The following is a 27,088-nucleotide window of genomic DNA, read 5'->3' as shown; positions in this document are numbered from 1 at the left end:
GTACGCAAATGTATGCAAGCTGACGACAAAGATGACAACTTTAATGTCACATGCTACATAAAAGTGGCCGCCATGGAAAACAAAATGGATGTTCTTGGTACTATGTAACCAGTAGCAGCAGCAGTGAAGGTGAAAGTGTTAAGTGCTGCTGGACTCTCAGTGAGCTTAGGACTGCGCTGAAGCCATCTACAGTGGATTCAATTATTTTCATTATGCCAACCCATGTTAATTTAGAATTTATCTCAATTTATTTTGTTAGGCGTGTTGGCCTATTAATAAACAATTAATAATTGTAATTTGTGGTCAATCAGTATCAATAATCAATCAATTATGTTGAAACGTGTATAAATAACTTATTCTTGGCAAAAGCTGTGCTCGTGCGCCTTGCGCACATTTGAATAATGTTCCGGCTGTAAATGGGTTTGGGCTGTCAATTAAAGTGTACTTTACACAGTGTACACAGTCAGGCTCAGGCCCCAGGCCCCAGGCCCAGGGCCGAACTTTACAGGCCCGATTTTACAGCTCTAGAGCATCCCACCAGGATTACGTATTCATGTAAATGCTCACTGCTTACCTAGGATGCAGCAGCAAAGTGAGTGACAGAGTTTTACAGATGTCTGCCTGATTTACTTTAATCTGAAAACATTGGCTGGATTTTTCTCAGTGAGACAATCCTTTATCACACCTACTAAACGCCTGGCAAAACAACGGACAAAGCACCACAGACAAATCTACTCCGGCAGACTCGTACCTCCGCCAGAGAACAACGCAGCAATGCTTCAACAATGGTGCAGCAAATATGAAGTCTGGTGAGTAAGATGCTGCCGTGTTTTTTCACTGTGTGAAGGGTGTAGTCTTTTTCTGTTTACAAACTAACATTATTGGTAACTAGCCACTTTGGGTTTGGGAAAAATCTAAGCGGTGGGGAACGTTGTTTAAATCGAACGTGAGCTGTCCGTCACATGTTAGCTAACTTAGGAACATGTCTTTGCTTCATAGAATGTTTGTTAGCTGTAGAAAACATTCTTTAATGTTAGCTAACTTAGGAACACATATTTGTGTATAAAATGTTTTTTGATTAAAACAATAAGGTAAGTATTGCACTGAATGTAAAGTTTTAAGTGAAGTAGTCTAGCAGATCAAGGTCGGCAACCATAGACTGAACTCGGTGCAAAGAAAATAATAGTAGTAGACTGAGAATTCTGTGTTCATGGTTTGGTAGGAAAATGGCTCAGATTTATTTGCAATATTTATTTCTCCCACTGTAAAATTTTGCTCTCTTTAATGACACGCCCCAGCTTCAACACACCCACAGAAACGCTAGTGCCAGCTCTAACAGAAACTCTCCTTTTTACTTTAGAAACTGACATATTTCCTCACACAGATTGGAAGATTTATTAATTATAAGATATTGTCTCATGGGCAAAATGACAATAATAATAATACCAACGTTGTTATTTCAGAAATTAAAATTGAAAGGCTACTCCCGCCAAGACTTGAACGTGATTAAAGCATTTAAACGAGGCCCATTAACCACTACTCTAGCTAAGATTTAGGATACCCAGCACTATGTACTCATTTATTGTTCTCCAGACACATGGGAGAGTGTCTGACGCCCTCCCTCATGATTATGTATTTATATGTAAAGGCTTATTTCCCACCTTGACTGCACTAGCCAAAGAGAACAGAGAGAAAAACCTGATTCCATTTTATGAATTGCAGCAGAAAAGATCGTTGAAAGCAAACAATCACAGCTACATAGTGCACACCGCCGAGTAAAGCTCAATCTGTCTAGTATGCAGCTGCTTATTTTGGTTTAAGATTGCCATAACTTGTAAAAACATACTGTACTAATCGTCTGCCAACCAGCATTTTGTAGTCCTAGTGATCCATGCACTAAATAATATGGTGATGTTGTCATGTGATATTGTCTTGTGGGCCAAATGATAATGATTAGAGCAATGTTTCTTAATCTGGGTTCGATGAGTCAGTCGCAGGGTTTCAGCAGAGGTCAAGATGATCTCGCTACATTGCTTGGCCAATCTGTGCTGCAGGGAATTGGGCACTAGTGTTGCCAGACATACAATAATTATCGTATTTATTTGATAGTTTTGGGGTCTGTACGATCTACGATATCGTAGAGCTAATACACAATAGTTTTGACACTTTTGCTGTTTGTCATGTTTTGATGTCATTTTGATTGATGCACATTACCAGGAACCGTTTTAACTTGTAGGTGGTTGCCTCCTCCCCTCTGCAATCACATCAGCAGCACTGCTGATTAGTTCGATAATCTACTTGTGTTTGTTTGCACAGTTGCACCTTTCATCCAACATCCAGCCAGAGCGAACATAAGCAAGCATGAGTTCAGAACTTAAGCAAACTAGCAAAAGAAAAAGACTCCAGTAGTGCAGAGATTCAACCTGATGAATGAGGCCGAATCCTTTTGCTGCTGCTGCAGTGTTCAAGTGGTGTCAGACATTACAATGTTAAAAAACAGTAAATATTCATTATTATTGTAGTGGTATAGCCTGATGGAAATTAGCTGATAAGTTCATTTTTGGAATACATAAGTTAAAAGTTAAAACCATTTCATTGTGGTATTATTACAAAAGGTCATGTCTTTGTGAAAAATTATGTATGTAATTTTTGAGTTCATGCATAGTATTGGTTTTGTTCTTTGAACACAGTGATGTTAATGCATTTCAATTTTGTGAACCAGCAAAAAATATCTATGTCCTAAATAAAAAAAAAACAATCACATCTTATTTTTCAGTAAAGAAGGTTCAGGGTTACGTACCTCCAACAAGGTTAAAACTGTACAAAAAACTGTTAAAACTGTAACAACAATAATTAATACTAAAAGATTGATCCGACCGAGACTCGAACCGGAGACAAAAACCTGTGAAACCATGTGAAACCAACAGACATCCTACAAGAGCCTATATAACACAGTAACTACAGCATTTAAGGATCAAAAGTAGGAGCCAATCACCATCTACAGTCCAAAAGAACGTACACACACAATCTCATGCATTGAAAATGAGGTGATAACACAGGGCAAATGAAAACGTGTCACAGTAGAGATTGAGACGTTAATTGTAATTGACAGAAAATTCACATTTTTGTAACTGGACCCTTAATAGGTCCCCCAGGGCGTTCTCAGGCCAGCCAAGAGAAATAGTCCCTCCAGAACTGATTGTCACCCAGCCGGTTTGCACTCCACTGCAAACCGCACCAGCGCATGCTGAAGATCCTGGCCCAATGAAGCCAACAGGACAACGTCATAAAAAAACGTCAAAAATCAGAGACCGAATCATCCCCCTATATTTGGACACTCTCTCTGATAGCAGCAGGTAGGAAAAATCTGCAATATCTCTCATGAATTAGTCTGTTACTGATCTGCTCTCCAAAGCAGACGGTGAGTCCTCCGGTGGGTGAGAGTCCTGGTCCATGATGGATGTCAGTTTAGCCAGGATCCTTCTTTTACCCACCTCCTGGACTTTTTGATGACCCTGTCCAGTCTCTTCCTGTCCCTCACTGTGATGCTGCTGCTCCAGCAGACCACACCATACAGTATGTCTGATGGCACCACAGAGTAATAGAAGGTCTTCAGGAGTGGCCCCTTCACTCCAAAAGACCGCAGTCTCCTCAGCAGGTAAAGTCTGCTCTGACCCTTCCTGTACAGTGCATCAGTTTTATGATTCCAGTCCAGATTATTGTTCAGATGCACGCCCAGGAATTTAAGAGTCCATTCTCTCAATGTCCATTCCGTGGATGTCCATCGGTGCGATGACAGCAGACTGCCGTCGGCGGAAATCTACCACCATCTTCAACGTTTTCCCTGCGTTGATCAGGAGGTGGTTCCACTGGCACCAGTCCACAAAGTTCTGAAATTCTGAGTGAGTCCTCTGTACTCTGCATCGTCGTCATCAGTGATCAGGGCAACAAACGCAGAGTCATCAGAGAACACAGCTGTCCGTGTTGTGTCTGAAGTCTGACGTATAGAGAGTGAAGAGGAAATGGGCCAGTACAGTGTGGGGCCCACACATTGCAGGTCAGAGTGTCAGACACACAGTCCCTGGCTCTCACAAACTGAGGCCTGTTAGTGAGGTAGTCTATAATCCACTCCCCTAGGTGAAAGTCCACACCAGCCTCCTCCAGTTTATGTTTAAGAAGTACTGGCTGGAAGATGTTGAAAGCAATGGAGAACTCAAAAACACGATCCTCACAGTGCTGCCGGGCTTCTCCAGGTGAGAAACAGTTTGATGTAGGAGGAAGATGAATGCGTCCTCTACTCCTATTCTGTGTCAGTAGGCGAACTGCAGCGGGTAGGTTTCCACTGCAGATCTGATGTGACCCAGGTCTTTCCAGTGTCTTCATCAGATGAGAGCTACTGGTCTGAAGCTGCTGAGGTCTTTGGCATGCAGTGTCTTTTGCACTGGTACCACGCTGGAGGTCTTCCAGAGCCGTGGTACCACCCTCAGCTTGAGGCTCAGGTTGATGACATGCTCTAGAACTCCGCACAGTTCACAACCTAGTCTGAAGCGGATGCCATCTGGTCCAGCTGCTTTCCTGGCTCTGCCAGCCCTTCAGTTTCTCCTACTCTGGACTACACCTTCTCCATCACCATGCCACGTCTCTGCCTTGGACCATGCCCACTCCCTCTTTCTTCCTCAGTAGACTCCTGGCAATCAGTTCAATTCACCACACCTGTGCTTCCCCTCTGCCTCCCTTTAAAGACTCCTCCAGCCCTTCACTCGCTGCTGGGTCATTGTCACCACACCACTCCATGCTACTCAAGCATGGATACCCGCCACGGACATGAACTTTCAAGGGAAACTGCCTCCTGTTAGTCACGTGTTGCTTTGTTTGTATGACGTGCAAAGGCACCCGTCTTTAGTTCATGTTTTGCCTCCTCATATGCCATAACCATTGTCTGTTGTTGAGTCGGAGTGCTTATGTTAGACACGCGTTGAGCTGCATGTAAGACATGCATTGGCACCTCTCGCTTTCTGTGTAGTTCATTGTTCATGTTGTTTATGCCATGCTCTAGCCACGTTGTTCATGCTATGCTCTAGCCGCGTTGTTCATGCTATGCTCTAGCCATGTTGTCACATTGTTCATGCCATGCTTTAGCCATGTTGTCACGTTGTTCATGCCGTGCTCTAGCCACGCTATTCATGCCACGCTCTAGCCATATTGTTTATGCTATGCTCTAGCCGCGTTGTTCATGATGTGCCTTAGCTTCTCTTCTGCCATGTAAGGTTATTTGGTTTTGTTTCTTGTTCCATTTGAGTATTTGCCCCTCCTGTTTTTTTATGTTTTGTGTTGCAGGAGTGTTTTTGGTTCCAGTGGATGTCGGGTTTGGTTCATTAAAGTGACTTTAGTTTTGTACCCCTGCTCTCCTGGCTCTGACTCGGTCCAAATGGACCTCCAGGCACTCAAGCCGCTATCTTGTGTGGTGGATACTAACATTCCTGGCCTTGCTCTTCCTGAGCTATTTTCTCACCTGGGTGCTGGAGAAGGACAGGGGTTGAAGGAGTGTCTCAGGGTGGTGTGAAGTGTTGCTGGGATAAGTCGCCAGTCTGCAGTGCTGATGGTAAAGGCCTTTGTGTAGAGGTGTGAAGGACTGTGAAGGACCACACCCACATCATGTGGGTGTGGTGTTTTGAAGCCAGAGATGGTTTTCAGGCTTTTCCACACCTCACTGATGTTGTTCTGCTGCAGCTGCTCCTCCATTTTCCTCATGTAGCTGGCCTTTTCCTCCTCAGCTCCTTCCGATGAGGATGCACTGTAGGCCTCTTTGGTGTTGGCGTAGAATAAGTCCAGTATTTTATTGTCTCTAGTGGGGCAGGTGACATGCTAGGTACATGTTGACAGAGCAGCTGAAGAAGGTGCATGGTTGAAGTCCCCAGAAACCAGGAAGAGGGCCTGTGGTGCTGTGTTTGCAGCTTGCTGGTGACTAAGAGCAGGGTCTCAGAAGCTGTGTCAGCGTTAGTGGAGGGTGGGACATATGGGACATACAGCAATTATTATAACATGTGTGAACTCCCGTGGCAGGTAGAATGGCCTCATGCCCACGGCTAACAGCTCAATTACCTTGTTACACAGCTTCATTTTGATTATGCAATATCTTACACCTTCTCATGTTCATAAACACAGCCAGTCCCTCTCCTTTACTCTCACCACTGTCCTCCGTTCTGTCTGCACGCAGTCGATAAAAATTGTCCAGATTTTGTTTGGTTTAGTTCCAGTGCTGCTCTATAGATATGTCCTGTAATGTGTTATGCAATTATAACACATAACAGAAAACATCTAAGTCACCCCCCAATAAAGGTGGAACGTGAGGGTGACTAAGGGACATTCATTGATTAGTGACATTAGTATCAAAAAAGTTAGATTTCAGAGCCTGAGTGCAGTAAGATGGCTGTGTGCTTTCATTTGACACAAGGGGTCAAAGTCATGAGTTTCAGCCTCCAACATTTGTGCTTTCTAACATTTAACATGTCTGGACTGTGCAAAATGATAAAATGATGATAAAAATCTTCTTGTGTGCGTGAATGGGTAAATGCAGTGTAAAAGCGCTTTGAGTACCCCTAAGGTAGAAAATGCTATACAAGTGCAGGACAATTTCCCATTTACCATATTTCACAATACCTTTTCTCCAGTGTTCATCCTTTTGCTAGCAGAAAAGTCTTTCAGAGAACGAGTCACAGCCCTGTGCAGACAAATGGGAAAAATATAGGAGGAGTAAGAGGTTTTACATTTGTGGTAAACTGAGATACAGAAATGTTGTAAGATCTAAGGGGTATTGCACAAAAGTATAATTAAAATCCCGTATACGTAAAACTCCTGGAGGAGTTTCTCCTAAACTCCTCCAGTAAACGCTTGCCAAGCCATAAGTAAGAACAGTAAATATGTTATGTAGTAAATTAAAAAGTTGTTCACAGAGGACATTTTGTTTATTTATTTTGTTTAGTATCTAGAGAGAGGTTAATTTTTAGTGAAACATTTTGAGCAGTATGTCAATTCATCAGCTGAGCAAAAAGAAACTGTCAGTACTACATTTTACAAAGGCTGTTTAGAGATGTCATTGTTTATATTCATTGCATGATGTAAATATACATAGACTGTGTCTCACATATTTTACTCTCTATGATTTTTGTACTTAAAACAAATATCTGACATGCGGGTCCATGCATGAAATGCAATTCATTATTCATGTGTAAAATAAAAATTGAATAACGTCTTTTTATGCTGTGTTTCGTTTCTGTAAGTTGGTAAAACACATTTGCGATATACTGATTTAATCATTCTCCTTTTCTCCACTTTCAAATGAAATAAGAAAAAGGGAAACCGGGGGCGAGGCCAATCGCCGGACTTTCACAATAAAACGCCCAAGAACATTTAAAGCGCAACATTGGCAAATATTTGTAACTCTTGAAGGATTGCGGTTGTGTTTTGACACACAATGAGACCCACATTGTTAACATTAATCAACGTAAAAATTATTTATTTAAATCATTTATTTAACCAAGCTATTTAACCAAGTGCTGACACTGTCGATTACGTTACGACTCATGGCGTTTGCTATACGAATCACAGGTCAGTCAGCTCGCCACAGTCGGGTCACTTACACAATCACCTGCCAACAAAGCTAAGTTTTCGGGGCATCCAGCTTCATTAGACTGCAGCGACATCACAACCTTGTTGACACCTGATGAGGAAGGATTTAGAGCATCTGTTCCGGTGATTTTCAGTTTATGATGAGACTGAAATTGCGTCCTCCTGCTTGGCCGGTTGATGCTCTTATGCCCAGGAAGACTCTCTAATGTTGTGCCGATCTTTGCAAGTATTCTAAACAGTGATTTATTACAGTTCATTGTGGCTCTTTAGACATGCTCCATCATTGGACTTCCTGTCTCAGAGCCTGCTTTACCTGCGGGAGAATAACAGCCACTCAACCTGCCTCACAATAACTGAACTCATTGTGAGCCACGACTACCCTAATTTGCATCGCATCATCTTTGTGAGGCAGATTCTGTGGCAAAGTGTGTGTGATCAGATGATCCGTCACGCAACAAGGTGTTACTGTATGTACAGAGCAGATGAGTGACAGGATCTTTTTGTTTCCCACCACCTACCTTTGGTATTGGTTTAGTAGTCATCATACCTGAGAGACTGGTTCTACATCAACTGCGCTGCATGGTGAGCTCAGCAATGGATCCGCTGCAGTTTGCCTACCAGCCTGGCATCAGAGTAGAGGACGCCATCATCTACCTCCTCCATTGTTCCCTGGCCCACTTTGAGAAGCCCAGCAGCACTGGGAGGATTCTGTTCTTTGACTTCTCCAGTGCCTTTAATACCATACAACCGGCTCTCTTAATTAACAAATTGGAGTCAGCTGGCGTGGACATTTACCTGACAGTGGATACTAGACTACCTCACAAATCATGCCTAGTTTGTGAGGGTCCAGGACTGGTGTCAGCAGAACGACCTTCTAATCAATGCAGGGAAGACCAAGGACATGGTGGTGGATTTCCACAGATGTCAGTCTACACCCCCTCCTCTAGTAAACATTTAGGGAATGAACATCCAGACAGTGGACTGTTACAAGTACCTTGATGTTCACCTTAACAACAAACTAGACTGGACTAACAACACAGGCGCACTGTACGGGAAGGGTCAGAGCAGACTCTACCTACTGAGGCTGAGGTCGTTTGGACTGAAGGGAACACTGCTGAGGACTTTCTATGACTCTGTGGTGTCATCAGCCATCCTGTACAATGTTGTCTGCTAGAGCAGGAGCATCACAGGAAGGAAGAAGCTGGATAAGGTCATTAAGAAGTCCAGCTCTGTCCTGGGCTGCACTCTGGAGTCAGTGAGGGAGGTGAGAGACAGAAGGGTTCTGGCAAAATTTAAATTCATGCTGGACCACGAGTCTCACCCACTGCAGGACACACTGTCTGCCCTGGAGAGCAGATTCAATGACAAACTGATCCACCATTGCTGTGGGAAGGAGAGATTCCGCAGGTCTTTCCTTCTTGCTGCTGTCAGACTTCATAATGAACAATTATAACAATCAAGGAGTTGATTGGTTGGCTGACTGACGGTAAGCGTATCGCGTCACTTCCGGTTACTGAGGTTTGCTGCCGCTGTGTGTGTACAGCGTTACTCTCCGCTCTTTTCTAAATATTATCGTTTTATACCCGATAGCGACTGCTAAAAGTTGCAAAACAAGCTTGTAACACTCAAGCATCTTTTCCTTTCATTAAACGTCCTGCTAATTTACACTGTTATCTAAGTGTTTTCTCCGCTAGCGTAGCTCCTAGCTTACTTTCCTGCTATGGCTTCCCCCTTTTCCTCTCCCTCTCGCTCTGTTCGGTGCTCGGTGTGTCTTATGTTTAGCTTATCCTCCGCCTCCTTTAGTGATGGTAATGGTATCTGTAATAGGTGTACGCTAGTTGCAGGGTTGGAGGCGAGGTTGTTAGACTTAGAGTCTCGGCTTCGCACTTTAGAAAACAGGCCAGCTAGCCAGGTCCCTTTAGCCGGTGCGGAGCCTCCTAGCTTAGCTGCTACCAGTCCCCCGGCAGGTCCCAGGCAGCTGGGCAACGACTGGGTCACGGCTCGTAAGAAACGTAGCTTTAGGCAGGCGCCCACGGTTCACCACCAACCGCTTCACGTTTCAAACAGATTTTCCCCACTCAGCGACACACCCGCTGAGAAACCCACTCTGATCATTGGTGACTCCATAGTCCGAAACGTGAAGTTAGAGAATCCAGCGGTCATAGTTAGGTGTTTGCCTGGGGCCAGAGCGGGCGACATTGAGTCTTATCTTAAGCTCCTGTCTAAGGATAAACGTAAGTACGCTAAGATCGTAATACACGCAGGAGCTAATGACGCCCGGTTACGCCAATCGGAAGTCACTAAAACTAACATTGAGTCGGTGTGTTCGTTGCTTAGTCCCCCCACTGCTTGACAACTCAGAGTGGAGCCAGGACGCAGAGTCGCAGTCTTACACGCCTCTCTGCATGTTCTCTACAGCTGCCACCCACTCTTAGTCTTAGTTATTGCATAGAGACTGTGTCTGCTTCTCGACCACCTAAACTATACAAGTCACAAACAAATCAAAGAGGAGTGACTTACCAGAATTTAATAAACATCAAAACAGTTCCTCTTACGGAACAATGTAACAGTAAGCTAATAAAGTGTGGTTTATTAAATATCAGATCTCTCTCATCTAAATCCTTTTTAATAAATGACTTGATAAGTGACCATCACATAGATCTGTTCTGTCTCACTGAAACCTGGCTGCAGCAGGATGAATATGTTACTTTAAATGAGTCGACTCCAATGAGTCACATCAACTATCATGTTCCAAGAAGTACAGGTAGAGGTGGAGGAGTAGCAGCAGTTTATAAATCAGATTTATTAATTACTCCTAAACCTAAACATAGTTATAACTCATTTGAGAGCCTCACTCTGAGCCTTTCTCACCCAGACTCTAAAACTCAGAAACCAGTTGTGTTTTGTATTGTTTACCGTCCTCCTGCTCCATATTCAGAGTTCTTAACTGAATTCTCTGAATTCTTATCTGACTTAGTTCTTAGCACAGATAAAGTCATTGTAGTGGGAGACTTTAACATTCATGTAGATGTTGACAGCAACTGTCTCAGCACTGCTTTTAACTCCTTAATAGACACTATTGGTTTTACACAGCAGGTAAATGAACCCACTCATCGTTTTAACCACACTCTAGATCTTGTCCTGACATATGGAGTTGAAATTGATAATTTAATAGTTCTTCCCCAAAACCCTCTGTTATCTGACCATTTCTTATTAACTTTTGAATTTAGCACAACTGACCCTATAACAGCTGGAAAGAAATGTTACTATAGCAGATGTTTATCTGACAATGCTGTTGCCAGATTAAAGCAGATGATTCCATCATCTTTTGCCTCAATGTCTTGCAGATACACAGAGAACAGTCACCTTAATCCTTATGAACAGGTTGACTGTCTTGTAGATGATGCTGCAGCTTCTCTACGTACAATGTTAGACACAGTGGCTCCTCTGAAGAAGAAGACAGTGAATCAGAGGAGGTTAGCTCCGTGGTATAACTCAGACATCCGCAGTCTAAAGCAAAGGACTAGACAACTAGAAAGACAGTGGCGTTCCAACAAAATAAATGTAAACTGCATTGCATGGAAGGACAGTCTAATGAAATATAAAAAAGCACTTTGTGCTGCTAGAAAAACATATTATTCCTCCCTAATTGAGGAAAACAAAAACAACCCCAGGTTTCTTTTCAGCACTGTAGCCAGGCTGACAAAGAGTCATAGCTGTATTGAGTCTACTATCCCCTTAAATCTCAGCAGCAATGACTTTATGAACTACTTTACTAATAAAATTATCATCATTAGAAAAAACATTCAGCAGCGACTTCTTCCAAATGACAGAAAGCACTGTCTAGATCCACCAACTTTAAATTTATTAAATCCTCTGTCTTACCTAGACAGCTTCTCCCCCATAACTCATATGGAGTTAACCTCAATAATTAACTCTTCCAAGTCGTCCACTTGTCTTTAAGATCCAATCCCAACCAGATTACTCAAAGAAGTTCTACCTTTAATCAGCTCATCCATATTAAATCAAATCAACCAATCTTTACAACTAGGCTATGTACCACAGGCTTTTAAGGTGGCTGTGGTCAAACCTCTATTGAAAAAACCAACCCTTGACCCTGGACAACTAGCCAACTATAGGCCCATTTCAAATTTACCCTTTATTTCCAAGATTCTGGAAAAAATCGTGGCTAAACAATTATTTGACCACCTTAGTGGGAATAACCTGTATGAAGATTTTCAGTCAGGATTTAGAAAACATCATAGCACAGAAACAGCTCTGGTTAGAGTCACTAATGATCTTCTATTAGCTTCGGACAATGGTCTAGTTTCTGTCCTTGTCCTGTTAGATCTTAGTGCTGCATTTGATACAATTGATCATCACATTCTATTACAGACACTAGAACATAGAATCGGGATTAATGGAACAGCATTGGGATGGTTTAAATCCTATTTGTTGAACAGATTCCAGTTTGCTCATGTTAATGATAAATTCTCCACACGCACAAGGATTAGCTATGGAGTTCCACAGGGTTCTGTGCTGGGTCCAATTCTGTTTAGCCTATACATGTCTCCTCTAGGTGAGATTATTAGAAAGCATTCTATTAATTTTCATTTTTACGCAGATGATACTCAGCTATACATGTCCTTGGAACCAAATGAAACAGATCAACTAGTCAAAATTCAGGGTTGTTTAAAAGACATCAAATCCTGGATGTCCCAAAACTTCCTTCAACTAAACTCAGATAAAACCGAGATTCTTATTGTTGGGCCTAAAAATCTGAGAGAGACACTATTGAGTCAGATAGCCACCCTGGATGGCATAACATTAGCTTCAGATTCTACTGTGAGGAACCTTAGTGTCATGTTTGACCAGGATCTCTCTTTTACATCATACATTAAACAAATCTCCAGAACCGCCTACTTCCACCTTAGAAATATAGTTAAAATCAGAAGCATCCTCTCTCAGAGCGATGCAGAGAAACTGATCCATGCATTTGTTACCTCTAGGCTGGACTACTGTAACTCCTTACTCATAGGATGTCCTAACAGCTCCTTAAAAAGCCTACAGCTCATTCAAAATGCTGCAGCCAGAGTTCTGACAGGACTTAGAAAGAGAGATCACATTTCTCCTACATTAGCTTCTCTGCACTGGCTGCCTGTAAAATGTAGGATAGAATTTAAAATTCTCCTACTCACATACAAAGTACTCAATGATAAAGCTCCTTCTTATCTTAAAGACCTTATAGTTCCTTATGCTCCCAGCAGAACACTTCGTTCTCAGAGCGCTGGGCTACTTGCGGTTCCTAGAGTGTTTAAATGTAGAACAGGGGGCAGAGCTTTTAGCTACCAAGCTCCTCTCCTCTGGAACCAGCTCCCTCTTCAGGTTCGAGAAGCTGACACACTCTCCACCTTTAAGATTAGGCTTAAAACCCTCCTTTTTGATAAAGCTTATAGTTAGAGATGGTTCAGGTCACTGGCAATTATTGTTAGTCACAGGAACCATCTCTTAGTTAAGCTGCAATAGACATAGACTGCTGGGGGACTTAATTTATACACTGAGCTCCTCTGTTTCCTTCTACCTCCTCTGTCCCATAACCTCCCATCATTGTCCCATGTTTAACTAACCTTGTCTCTTTCTGTCCAGTAGTTGTGCTTCTCTCCTCTCTCCCCCCCACCCCCACTCTTTCTCCCTCTCTGTCCTCACCCACAGGTATCATTGGACTCAAAGTTTGGTGTCTGTGATGGGCAGCTGCGGATCCAACCATCCTGCCTGCATCCAGTCCCTGGTCCTACCATCCTGCCTGTGCTCTGTTGTTGCTTGTTGTTGCTTGTTGCTGTTGCTGTGCTTTTCTATCTCTCTATCCTCTCACCCCAACCGTCGAGGCAGATGGCCGCCCACATCCAGTCTGGTTCTGCTGGAGGTTTCTTCCTCGTTAGAGAGGGAGTTTTTCCTCTCCACTGTTGCTGTCAAATTAAATGCTTGCTGTATGTGGGATTTGTTGGGTTTAGTTGTGTGAGGTTTTAAACCTTACTTTGTAAAGTGCCTTGAAATAACTTTGTTGTGATTTGGCGCTATATAAATAAAATTGAATTGAATTGAATTAACAAGGTGCACAATTCTACCACACTGCCACACACACGCTACATCTCCATCTCCAGAGCAATTGCACCAGTCGCTTTAATATCTTACTCACTTTGTTTGGTGCAGTCACCTTACCTCATTGTTATATGTACATGATTTTAATAACCTGTGGAGTTCTAAGTTCTAATTTCTATAATTATTATTGTGTTATTTCTTCTGTATATATGTCTCTGTGCTGTTGCAACTTGGTAATTTCCCCATAGCGGGACAATAAAGGTATTCTATCTATCTATCTACCTTGCATTGAATATTTTATGTGCATGTTCCTATGATAGTAGTCATGTCTTAGTCCTGTTTCCGGTTTTATTTTGAAGCACTTCTTGTCTCACCCACGTCTCAGCTGTTTCCATGTCATTCCCAGTTAATCACGCACACCTGACAGTTATCTCGAAATCAAGCACCAGTATTTAGCCGCCACCTAACACAAGTCAGACGCCAGATCGTTACGCGTGTACTCACCGCTTTCCAGCAATACCGTATAGCTTACCTTGTCAGTGATCTTGTTTCGTACCTTGACTTCGGATTCCTGCCTGCTTCTTGCCTGTACTTTTGCCGTGGAAAGACTGGTAACGTACCTGACCGTTTGACCAAGATTAGAGCCTGCTCCTTTGGTACTCACGTCTGAGAGCACCTGTGTATAACTCTGCTTGCCTTGCCTTAAGTTACGTAATAAAGACTGTCACCTCTTAAACCACCAACCTGTCCGCGCTGTGCATGTGGGTCTGATATCTGCAAAAGCCTGACAAGTAAAGCAGTAGTCCTTTTTTTTCACAAAACATTTGTAGTCAGAACTGCCCATATGTTTTTTAACCAATGTTTATTTACCAAGTTTAAATCTGCCAACTCACAAAATCTTCAACCTCTTCAAGGCTGAACTTTATAGAACATGTAAAATGTAAAATTATCTATTAGCATAGAAATATATAAAACAATGGCCTAATTATTTGAAAAAATGTTGCTAAAAGAGCTACAGACTGTTTTCCTCAGATCAGGATGACCGATGAATGAGAAACAACAGTGCAACAGAACTGTGGGTTCACCTCTTGTAATGCAGTCCTATGACCTATATGAGGCAGAGAGACAGTCATCATTAACACGAATGTCCTCTTTTGGCCAAAATCCCTTCCACACCCCAGAAGAACAACAGCATGCAGATCTATGATTTGGGACTGCATTACAAGAGGTGAACCCACAGTGTTCCAGGATGCACTGTTTTTTCTGATTCATCTGTCATCTGCACATAAGATGTTCATTGCAAGGTATGATGACTACTAAACCAATACCGAAGGTAGGTGGTAGAAACTAAAAAAATCCTCTGCAGGCACTCATCTGCTCTGTACATACACCTTGATGTTGCGTGACGTATCATCTGATCACACGCAATTTGCCTCGGAATCTGCCTCACAAAGATGATGCAATGCACATTAGGGCAGTCATGGCTCACAATGAGTTCAGTTATTGTGAGGCAGGTTGAGTGGCTGTTATTCTCCCGCAGGTAATGCAGGCTCTGAGACAGGAAGTCCAATGATGGAGCATGTCTAAACAGCCACAACAAATTGTAATAAATCACTGTTTAGAATACTTGCAAAGATCGGCACAAAAAAAAAAAAAAGAGTCTTCCTGGGCATAAGAGCATTAACCGGCCAAGCAGGAGGACACGATTTTAGTCTCACCATAAACTGAAAAATCACCGGAACACGGCAGATGCACTAAATTCTTTCTAATCAGGTGTCGACAAGGTCGTGATATCGCTGCACTCCTAATGAAGCAGGATGCCCCGAAAACTTTGTTGGCAGGTGATTCTGTAAGTGACCCGACTGTGGCGAGCTGACTGACCTGTCATTCCTTTAGCAAACGCAATGTGTCGTAACGTTATCGACAGTTGTCAGCACTGAGAGGGGCTAAATAAGTTGTGTGTCAAAACACGACCGCAATCCTTCAAGAGTTAACAATATTTGTCAATGTTGCACTTCAAATGCTCTTGTGAAAGTCCGGCGACTGGCCCCGCCCCCCCTTTCCCTTTTTCTTATTTTGTTTTAAAAGTGGAGAAAAGGAGAATGAGTAAATCAGTATATCGCAAATGTGTTTTACCAACTTACAGAAAAGAAACACGGCATAAAAATACGTTATTCAATTTTAATTTTACAAATAAATAATGAAATGCACTTCATGCACGGACCCATGCGGGGATGCCTAATGATTGGCCCTGAGCTTCCATATGCAGGGCTGTCATTACAGAATAATTACAGCCTATAGAATCGAGCTAAACCCACCACGAGATTGACAGCACCATTTGCCAGTTAGAATAGGCCAAACGTTGCTGCAACACGCCCTGGTGCAGAAAACCCAGGACCATATTTTCGGCCAATAAAACGCTGTAAACTATATAAACTATAGCTATATAAACAGCTATGCCCTGCCAGTGATCAGATACCCTGCGGGAATAATAAGGTGGCCAAAGGAAGCGATACAGACCACAGATGTTAAGACACGAAAGCTCCTCACCATGCATGGAGGGTTCCACCCCAAATCCAGCACCCTGAGACTGTACGCTAGCCGCAAGGAAGGAGGACGAGTACTAGTGAGCGTGAGAGCCACTATCCTGGATGAAACATCCAAGATCCATAAGTACATCAAGGATAAGGTCCCGACAGATGACGTGCTGAGTGAATGTCTCAGGCAGTGGAGAACAGAGGATAAGATGATGGAAGAGGGACCATCATGGGAAGACAAGCCCTTATAGGGACGAACAACCGGAACATAACTGAAGTGGCTGATCTCAACAAATCCTACCAATGGCTTGAAAGGGCTGGCCTGAAGGACAGCACAGAGGCACTCATGCTGGCTGCAGAGGAGCAGGCCCTGAGCACCAGAGCCATAGAGGCCCAGATCTACCACACCAGACAAGACCCAGCGTGTGGACTGTGCAAAGAGGCCCCTGAGATGATCCAGCACATAACTGCAGGGTGTAAGATGCTGGCAGGGAAAGCATACAAGGTAACGCCATAACCAAGTGTCTGGCATAATATTGTTGGGGGACCTCATCTGTATAATCTGTTATTACCAGAATTGTTATTAAGGTCCCACATGCTCAGACAAAGGAGGTACTGTTGTCTGCATGTAAAGTCTTCATCCTGATAGTAGTATGTGAGAACAAAGAGATTTCAAATCTGAGCGCCAAATCCAGGCGCCAGGCTGGGGAACCATACCTGGCCAAGGTCAAAGTGGGAAACACCTGCCAAGGTCTTAGAGAACGAGCGAGCCAAGATCCTGCGGGACTTCCAGATACAGACAGACAAAATGGTAATGGCGAACCAACCAGACATTGTGGCGTTGGACAAAGAGCAGAGGAAAGCCGTAGTGGTGGATGTGGCAATACCAAGCGATGGCAACATCAGGAAAAAGGTACATGAGAAACTAGAGAAATACCAAGGGCTCAGAGAAGGCGGGGGGAAGGCTTGAAAAGTGAAGGCGACAGTGGTGCCTGTGGTGATCGGAGCACTCGGGGCAGTGACCCCCAAACTGGAGGTGTGGCTACAACAGATCACTGGAAAAACATCCGACAACTCAGTCCAGAAAAGTGCAGTCCTATGAACAGCAAGGATACTCCGCAGAACCCTCAAGCTCCCTGGCCCAAGCTTGGAAAGTGGATGAGACCACCCGAGGAGGGTGAGAATAGAGTGTGTATATATATATTTACAGGATTGTATAGCAACACAACGTACGTTGACACTTCAGCGATGTGTTTGTGTCTCAGGGTCAGCCAAAGGTCATCATCCTCATCTAGCAACACCTCCTTCATTCTTGTCTCTCCCATGCCACTGGTTTCAAACCTAACAAAGTTTGAAGGTTCATTTGGTTAAAGAAAATAGGAGATATTATTATAATTTTAGCAATCTGAGTAACTTCTTTAGTGATGTTTTTACCTATACACATCATTCTCAATACCCAGAAGGTCATAAGCCATGGCCTGTAGTGTGAGTTCATGTAAGAGAGGGGACACAGGATCGAAGCCACGATCCAGGATAAGCAGCTGTGTACGAGATTTATCCGGACCCTGTAGAGATCAGAACAAAAGCAAGTATGATGTGTAGATATTAGTTCTATTAACAACTGAATAATAAGTTTGTTGTCTATTTACTTTCAGCTTAAAATATACACAATCTCTCACTGTCTATCACTTAGTCCTCGCAAAGGTTGCAGCTGGCTGGGAGAGATTGCCTGCTCATAACATAATAATTATTTATCTTCATTGATCCCACATTGGGGAAATTATTCTCTGAATTCTGACCCATCCCCCTTTGAGGGAGCAGTGAGTTGCCACGAGTGGCGCTCGGGGAGCTAGTGCAAAGTGTCATGCTCATGGAGAGCTGATGCTATGGCTCTACCAACTGAGCCACCAACAGGGTGGCCTGATTAAGGCAGACAGCTATTCACTCTCTTTCACACACACCTATGGGCCATTTAGAAACTCCAATTCTGTATGTATTTAGACTGTGTGACGAAACTGAAGTACCCAAAATCCCATGCAGTCCAGGTGAAAACATCCAAACCCTGCTCAGTATTCTTTGTTGCTAAACTACAAACCATGTGATAACAGATGTTTGTTAAAATATATTGTGTGTTGGTAAAGCTGGAGTAGAGAGGGGTGTGTTGTGGTTAGCACAACTGCAAGAAGGACCTAAGTTCCCTATGTGAATTGTTATCAATTGTTCCCTCTGGGATTCTCTGTCTGTGTGTCTGTGTGTCTGTTTGTCTGTCTGTCTCACACTAGTGTCTTCTGTGGAGTTTGCAAGATCTCCCTGCTCTTAAAGGTTTCTCGATGAGCTATGTGTCTGTGTACTCTGGCTTCCCAGGCACATACTGTACACTCAGGTTAACTGGAGATCCTGAGTTTCTTGTCAGTGTTATTAAGAGTGAATGGTTGTTTACCTAGATATGGCTCATTGACTGACTCCAAAAGCCTATTGTGAGGTAAAGTGAAGTGCCTTTTTTTAAATTGGCATCATGTAAATAAACTGAACTAAATTACGTGAAATTAAGTCTCTTAAGGGCCTTATGTTAAATTTCAAGATTTAACACTTAAAGATTAATGCACATCATGTACCAAGTGCTAGAGATTGTGCTAGACTGCCATAATCTCAAAGGTACTAAATAAATAATTTTAGCAATCTATATGGTTCTTTTCATTAGTACTTCAGTCATTTAATCCTATACCTCTCCCATGGCGGGGTCATCAGCCTTGTAGCCATCCAGTTTGTCTTGTAGCATCTGAGCAAATACTTCACAGTCTTTGTACTCCCTAAACAAACACAAACATGCACAGCATACTGAAAAAATAGCTATTTAATAATAATAAGCTATTAATTTCATTAAAATAATGGAAATATACAGTGGTATAATGTGTCTCACACCCTTCTTCCTGTATAAATTACATAATGTTATATGTGATAACCACGACTAAGAGATAACACAGCAAATTAAAAAAGGTTTTTGGTCATATGTCATTCTATCCTGTCCTGTGCTAATAAGATTTTTTTCTTTCCATCTTACCCTCTATATCGAATTCCAGGATACTCTTTGAGTGTGGCACAGAGGGTGGCCATTTGTTCAGCACAACGCTCTAACATATTATTCTTCATGTCACTCTTGAAAGGACTATAGAAGTCTTGAAAAGCATCCAGTTTAGCCAGGGAAAAGACCTAGGCATAGAGGCAAGGACAGAAATCTTTAATTATATTAAATTCATGTCAACATATTGTTTTACTTTAGCTTCGCCTCTAAATTATGAGTAAAATGTAAAATTCCCTCACTTTTTATAATCAGTGATTAAAGACACATAGATAAATGGCAGAAAATATTAAATAACCGAGTAAATGTTTTGTTAGAAACAAGAGCCATGTTTATTTTACTGTAGCTGTCATCTGAAACAAGGGCTATATCTGATAATGCAGCTTTGTTAGAATAAATGAAGCTGAATTTAATTTATATGTTTAGAATTTTTTGTGATGACTATTACAGAGCCACGTGTCAGTAAAAACACATAGTGTCTAAAAAGGCTTCACATAATTAATACAATTGAAACTATTTCTGTTATATGTTTTATATATATATATATATATATATATATATATATATATATATATATATATATATATATATATATACTAACCATAGAATGTAGTCAAATGTGCAAAAGTATAAATAGAAAGTATATGTATTTATATGACAGGGAGAGCTACAAAATTAAAGCAGCAGGGTTAAACCACATATAAAAATTAGCTTGTTATTTCAGTAGTTGGTATAAACGTGGTTAACTTAGTGTTTTACCTGAGATTCATATGGAAGAAATGCAATGTGGATTTCAGTCAGGGCCTTCATGGCTTTAGAGGCGCGGGATTTGGTCAGCAGGCCAAACAAAGACTCTGGAATTGCTGCAGAAAAAAACACAAGAACATGGTGAGTAAGATTATTATTAATACACAGGCACATAACTATATGTCAGGAAATATTTTCATAATTTTGAATAGTGTGCAGTATATAAACAAAAACAGCTCCCTTCTCACCCTCCGCGGGTGGTCTCAATTGCTTTCCAAGCTCGGGTCCTCTACCAGAGGCCAGGAAGCTTGAGGGTTCTGCGCAGTATCCTTGCTGTTTCTAGAACTGCACTTTTCTGGACAGAGATGTCGGATGTATTTCCAGGGATCTGTTGTAGCCACTCCTCCAGTTTGGGGGTCACTGCCCCCAGTGCTCCGATCACCACAGGCACCACTGTGGCCTTCACCTTCCAAGCCTTCTCCAGTTCTTCTCTGAGCCTTTGGTATTTCTCTAGTTTCTCATGCTTCTTTCTCCTGATGTTGCTATTGCTTGGTATTGCCACATCCTCCACCACAGCTTTTCTCTGCTCTTTGTCCACCACCACAATGTCTGGTTGGTTCGCCATTACCATTCTGTCTGTCTGTATCTGGAAGTCCCACATGATCTTGGCTCGCTCGAGCTTGGAAAGCGATTGAGACCACACGCGTAGGGTGAGAAAGGAGTTTTTATATGTTATGTGAATCTATATTTATTGAGAAAATCCAGTTGTAATTATCTGAAAAGTTAAACATGAGTTGAACGAGTAAAGGTGCATACATAATGCAAGTCTGAACAGCTTTCAATTGGACTTTTTTAAACATTTCGGCCATGTCCAGTAATTTAAGTGGTTTGATGTGACAAGGCTAAATGGATTGGCGGCATAAAGCCAAGAAAAATCCTTAAATTAGTCGCACTGTTGTTGAAGCTGAAGGTTCAAAGCGTAAGTAGGATAGGATGGGATAGGATAGGATAGGACTTTTTTTATCCCATAATAGGGAATTTATTTTGTTTACAGCAGACAATGACAATTTACAGGACAAAAAAGGCAAAAAACAAACACCAACAATAATAATTGCAAAAAGGAACAGTAATAACAGTGCTTTCCTTAGCGGTTTATAGAAATTATGGTAGATTGGATGTGCAATTAGGCAGTGAGTGTAGAAAATACAGGTCTACAGTACAGTATTTACAAGGTTACTACAGCACTACAACGCTTTACCCCTACTACTACAGCATAATTCTCTCCACCACTTTCAGTGAACAAGTAGAATCCTAAAGTTTTCTTTGACACAATTAATAATATTAGTTCACCTTTAGCTCAAGTCTGTGTACAGTAAAAATGATTGCAATCCGTTTTTAAAGATAAGTTGCCATCTATCTATCCATCTATCCTCATTATTGCGCAGGTATGAGCGTTACTGCAGCGTGCTTTGATAGCTCTGGTTACCGTGTTGGCCGCAATATACTCGACTCTCTCCGGAACATTAAGCTTGCCTGAAGAAACAAGGTGGAAAACGACGGGATTTAGAGGAGGCAAAAAAGTTTGCTGAGGGGGCAAAGACCGAAGAATGTTGCTGCGCGAAGAGAAGGTGAAACATTCAAGCCGCATCTCCCTTCACTGATTATGGACAAAGTGAGGTCACTGTATAATAAAATGCACAAATTGACAGCTCTATTGAAAGAGAAGATATTTTCTGAGTGTAGTTTGATATGTTTAATGGAAACCTGGCTGCATGACAGTATCCCAGACTCCAACGTTAATATTGATGGATTCAGCACCGTGCGCTTTGACAGAGACCAAATGGGGACCAGGAAGAAGCAAGGACGGGGGGTGGTTATGTCGACATATGACGGCCAAATAGCAGATTTGCAGCCCTGACATCGAACTGCTGGCTGTGGGCCTCCATCCATATTATCTAGCCAGAGAGTTTTCACACTAGCCAGAGAGTTATACTCATCGCTGTGTACACCCCCCCTCCACAAACAAGACACCCTGACGGTTTCATTATGATCTCCGATGACTTTAATCACACCAGCCTCAACAAGTCACTTCCTACGGTCACCCAGTTGTGAGTTGTCCCACCAGAGGTGAGAAGACACTGGATCTGATGTATGCTAATGTTAAGGATGCCTACTCTCCCACTGTCCTCCCCATTCTGGGAAAGTCAGATCACAATTTGATTCATCTCCTGCCACAATACACACCTCAGGTTCAAAGGCAACCTGCCACCATTAAAACTGTTAAAAGGTGGACAGATGAGGACTGTGTTGCTCTGCAGAGATGCTTTGAAGACACTGACTGGGAGGCGGCCTGTGAACCTCATGGTGAGGACATTGACATTGACAGACTGCATCACAGATTATATAAATTTCTGTGTGCACACCTATGGACCTGATAAATGTTTTCGCCGCTTTTCTAACAACAAGCCATGGGTCACTCGTGATACCAAAGCCACCCTGAATGAACAGAAGAAAGCATTCAGGACAGGGAGGCCTCTAATCCTTCGCTGCCCACGATAGGCCCCCCTTCACATCACCCCAGAAAAAAGCTGAACAAGCTTCATCCAAAAAAGGCTTCAAGACGGAATCAGCCCAAGGGTGCTGAAAGTCTTTGCTTGCAAGCTATGTGGTGTCCTCCAACACACCTTCAACAGCTTCTCCGTTGCTCTTCACCCTATATCCCTCAAACGTTACGTACAACTCAGAGTCCTGTCATCTCCAGAAGTTCTCTGATGCTGTTGTAGGATGTATCCAGGGTAGTGACGTTGCGGAGTGTCAGGGAGTGGTGGACAGCTTTGTGGAATGGTGTGGACCACACCACCTCTAACTGAACATCAGTAAAACTAAGAAGCTGGTAATTTACTTCAGGAAATCTGGGAGTCCTGTCACCCCTCTCACTATTATAAAGGAAGAGGTGACCGAGTACATATACCTGGGGGTGTACTTGGGCAATAAACTGAACTGAAAAAAAAAATTCCTCAGCTGTGCACAAGAAGGCTCAGAGCAGAATGTACTTCCTGAGGAGGCTCAGGTCTTTTAATATCTGCAGCACCATGCTGAGGATGTTCTATGAATCTGTGGTGGTCAGTGTTATGTTTTACTCAGTGGTTTGCTGGGGCAACAGCATGAATGTAGGAGACATTAACAGACTGGACAAACTGATCAGAAGGGTTGGCGTGGCACTGGACCCCCTATATGTAGCAGAGAGGAGGATGCTGGCTCAAAATTTTGATCGTTGCTTGTATTCTAGTTACGGAAATAGCTAAAAGAGAATGAGGACTAAATACGTCAGCTGTTAATTGCTATGACCTTTTGTCTATAAAATATAGAATGTTAAATCTCTGCATCATGTCTTTTGAGTCTTGTTTAACTAACTTGTTTAACCTAACTGTTGAATGTTCTCAAATATTGTGAAATTAGCAAAAAAATAACGGGATTCGATCCCGCTGTCACTGCAGCACAATAACATTACACTCACAGTCTTAACCATTACACCAATAAGAGCTCACTACTGATCTGACATCATGGAACAGATATGACATACATGAAGATGTTTTTTCTGAACAGTAGCAACCAGATCAACCTGTCACCAGAATTACTGTGATCTGGAGTTACATTTAGCGGTTCCGAATAACATACCCCCTCCCATCACCCCTGCTGCTTCCAGTGTTTTTTTTCCACGAAAAACGGGTTCAAATGTCTCTTTCAGTGTTTTGGGTTGCCGACCTCTGCCCTACACAGTGTGCTGGCTGGACAGAGGAGTGTACCTTCACCCAGAAGCTAATCAGTATTCTGTTCAACTCCTCTTCCCTCTGTAGGGGTTGATCTTGCAAGTTGTTTACATGCCTCCTATTCACCGCAGCGTTACTGAGGCCCACCAGCTCATTCTTACCCGTTACATACATATACTAGACAAAGCATTTTTTATCATGAAGTATCTGTTGTGTTGTCAAATGTGACGATTATCAAGCACAAAGGTTTCTTATTAAAAACATATTGTATTCATATTGTATTCAAAAGTACTTTTAATAAGTAGTCATGTTTTCCTGTGTCCTCAGATGGCCCAGTGGTTTGGCTGAACTACTGTTGTCTTGGCAGCGTCAGTTTGATTCACTGTCTTTGCCATGCTAAAACTAATTTAACCCCTGTGGTATTCACTTTCGGGACCCTCTGGTATCCCTTGGGTCATTTTGACCCGAGGCATATTTGGGGTGTGAAATCAATTTAAAATCAAAAACAATACTTCATAAACCATTAACATTTATGATTTATCTCAATTACAAACAATAGAGAGAATATATTTATTATAATATTGTAACAAGCCCCTATAAGAACATAATGCCAGGGTTGTAAAGCTGGGGAACTGGTCGGCCCACTGGTCTCAGACAGTGTGGATTGCTGCCGTCAATTATCATTCTCCCTGTTTCAGCATCTCATACAGTTCCAGTCGACTCTTGACCCGACACCAGCAAGGATTAGGATACCAAAGTAGGCATGAAGATACATGATATTTATCCAGTTCTCACCAAAAAACTCCTCTCAAGATTTGTTTTGTCTAGAACAATTTCCTGATTTGAGTGAGGAAACAGCAGCTCAAAGGACTTAATATACTGAGCATGCATCACTTCAAATTGTGTGGGTCCTGGTACCATTCATATGATGTTGGCAGCTGAGCAAGGGAACTGTCCCACCATGGACAAATACCATTGAATCTGTCCATTTTTGTATCTGTAGGCTTCTTCCATTGGCTGATTCTTGGGCTGCTTTAGCAGATCCTTGTAGTGCTACTGTGCCATTATCTCTAAATCATCTTCATAACCTCAGCTACTTTCCTCTTCTGCATCACTGTTTTACTGACTTACTTCAAATATAAGCTCCAAAAGCCCTGTTAGCTAAAACGTTTGGTCATATTGAGAGTAGAAGATTACTCTACTGGCTGTCCAATTGATGAGCAGGTGTAAGACATATAGTGCTAAAGCAAAACTGGTGTTTTCATCCTCCTTACCTTTCTTTGTGTCTTTAAGCAACAGGCGTCTCCTAGGAATATATACACACACAGCATTGTATCAACTCTAACATGTGGTACAATACTTAACATATTTTTGTGGTTATGGGTTGCGTTTATTTAAAATTGGACATGCATGGCAGCTCAGTCTATCTGCAACTACACAGCCGCTTATTTTGGTTTAAAACTGCCATAACTTTTAATACACATTTTCCAGTGGTTGTAGTGATGCCATGTCTTTTAGATTTTATGTAAATAATCATAATAATCAGCAGTCGTTGATCGTAACTGTGGAACTCCATGACATGACGTGCTCGTCAGATCTACAGCAATGTATTTACAAGAAATTGGCCTTCATTTGGCAGCAACAGAATGAGACTGCTCCACAGATGAAGAAATTGAATTAGGGACTGTTGAAAATTACAAATAAATAAATTCTAAATACATTGAATTCATTCAGATTTTCAAAAAATTAATAATTCAATAGCGTCCAAACCATATGACCTACTGGTTCAAAACCTGCTCCATAATGTGTGTCTACATCTTCTTCACAAAGTACAACATTTTTATGAGAAAATAGTCATGTTGCATATTTTTCAATAATATTTTAGTGTTAATATTACAGTTATCTATAAACAACACAACACTACACTGATGCAGATACAACACCCGCCACCTTACAGTCTCACCGTCTGCTCTCCGACCTTATCTATCCCTCCTGATGTACCCAAGAAAAAATTCCAGCAAGGTTTGCACTTGTACTCACCACCTTCCACCACCGCCACTGTGTGTATGCGTGTGTTTCTGTATTGTATTGTTTTCTACTGCAACTTGCTTCCACTGTCAGTGGGGACGTGGTGGTGCAAATGGCTGCCTGGGTGTGCCAACACCAAGACAAGTTCCTAGTTCTGTAAAGTGCACTCTACAAGACCTGGCAATAAAGCCTTTTCCGATTCTGATTCTGATAATATTTAAATACATCCAAACCATTAGACCTACTGGTTCCAAACGTCCTCCAAAATGTGTGTCTACATCTATGTCACATGGCACAACCATTTTCATGAAGATTCAATTTAATTCAGTTCAATTCAATATTATTTATATAGCGCCAAATCACAACAGTTATATCAATTATCTCAAGTCATACAAGCGTGTGTCTGACACAGACACCTGCTTATGATAATCAGCAAAGGAAAACAAGGAGAAGACATGCTCTGACACAGACACTGGTTGAAACAGCAGGAGAGGCTTCAGACGTGATTGGCCCAATAGAGCTGCATCCAAAGATCCAGGAAAGGTCTGTCATTGCATTGGAAGAAGAACTGTCCCATCTACGTCAGGCTTCACCCACTGGCACTCACATCAGACTGATGGCTGGGGAAGGAGGAAGATGACGGTTCCTTTTCACGTGACGTAGAAGACGATACCGCAAAGACACACACACAGACAAACACACACACACACATTTCCACGCACGCAATGAAGAAACACACAGCTGATACACGCTCAAATTGTGTTCAATGTTCATGCTTATCTGCTTGCAATGAAGAATGCTTTTTGCTCAAAAAATCCTGCAAAGTGATTTTAAAATGATGACAAACAACTAAATGACAACTGCTGCATGACTTTACAGTCTGATGGGTTTAAACTATTTTAAATTACAACAAATTCAGTAATAAAATCTTCCATGTTTCTTAAAAAAAATGTTTGCACGATATAGGTTTGTCTGGCCAGACTATAGAAAAACAAAACCAGACTAGAAGAAAAAAAAAACAGACTATAGGAAGCCGACTGAAACAGACTATGAATGACTATTAAAAGGGAAGACGACTATTAGAGAGAAGTAATAATAATTACTGTACGTACCAGACTATTATAGAAAAACTTACTGTTTCACTGTCTTGTGCAACATCTGACAGCAAGACACCTTAACATTCATTTTTTTCTTTTTTA

The 27,088-nt window shown here is 42.1% G+C and overlaps 1 protein-coding gene across 9 annotated transcripts in view; it reads right to left on the bottom strand.

Annotated features, from left to right (window-relative positions):
- stxbp1b (syntaxin binding protein 1b) overlaps positions 1–27,088 on the bottom strand; it is a 160,048-nt gene that overhangs the window by 79,328 nt on the left and 53,632 nt on the right. For all 9 annotated transcript variants that reach the window (XM_055504157.1, XM_055504161.1, XM_055504163.1 and 6 more), the window contains 6 exons: positions 20,104–20,207; positions 19,327–19,475; positions 18,991–19,075; positions 17,700–17,830; positions 17,499–17,606; positions 6,661–6,721 (listed from right to left, as the gene is read on the bottom strand). In XM_055504157.1, the coding sequence (XP_055360132.1) occupies positions 6,661–6,721; positions 17,499–17,606; positions 17,700–17,830; positions 18,991–19,075; positions 19,327–19,475; positions 20,104–20,207 (638 nt within the window). The remainder of the gene's footprint in view (positions 1–6,660; positions 6,722–17,498; positions 17,607–17,699; positions 17,831–18,990; positions 19,076–19,326; positions 19,476–20,103; positions 20,208–27,088) is intronic.

Source organism: Betta splendens, chromosome 19, assembly GCF_900634795.4.
Source record: "Betta splendens chromosome 19, fBetSpl5.4, whole genome shotgun sequence".
Classification (NCBI taxonomy): Eukaryota; Metazoa; Chordata; class Actinopteri; order Anabantiformes; family Osphronemidae; genus Betta; species Betta splendens.
This window is presented reverse-complemented; position numbering and strand designations above follow the sequence as displayed.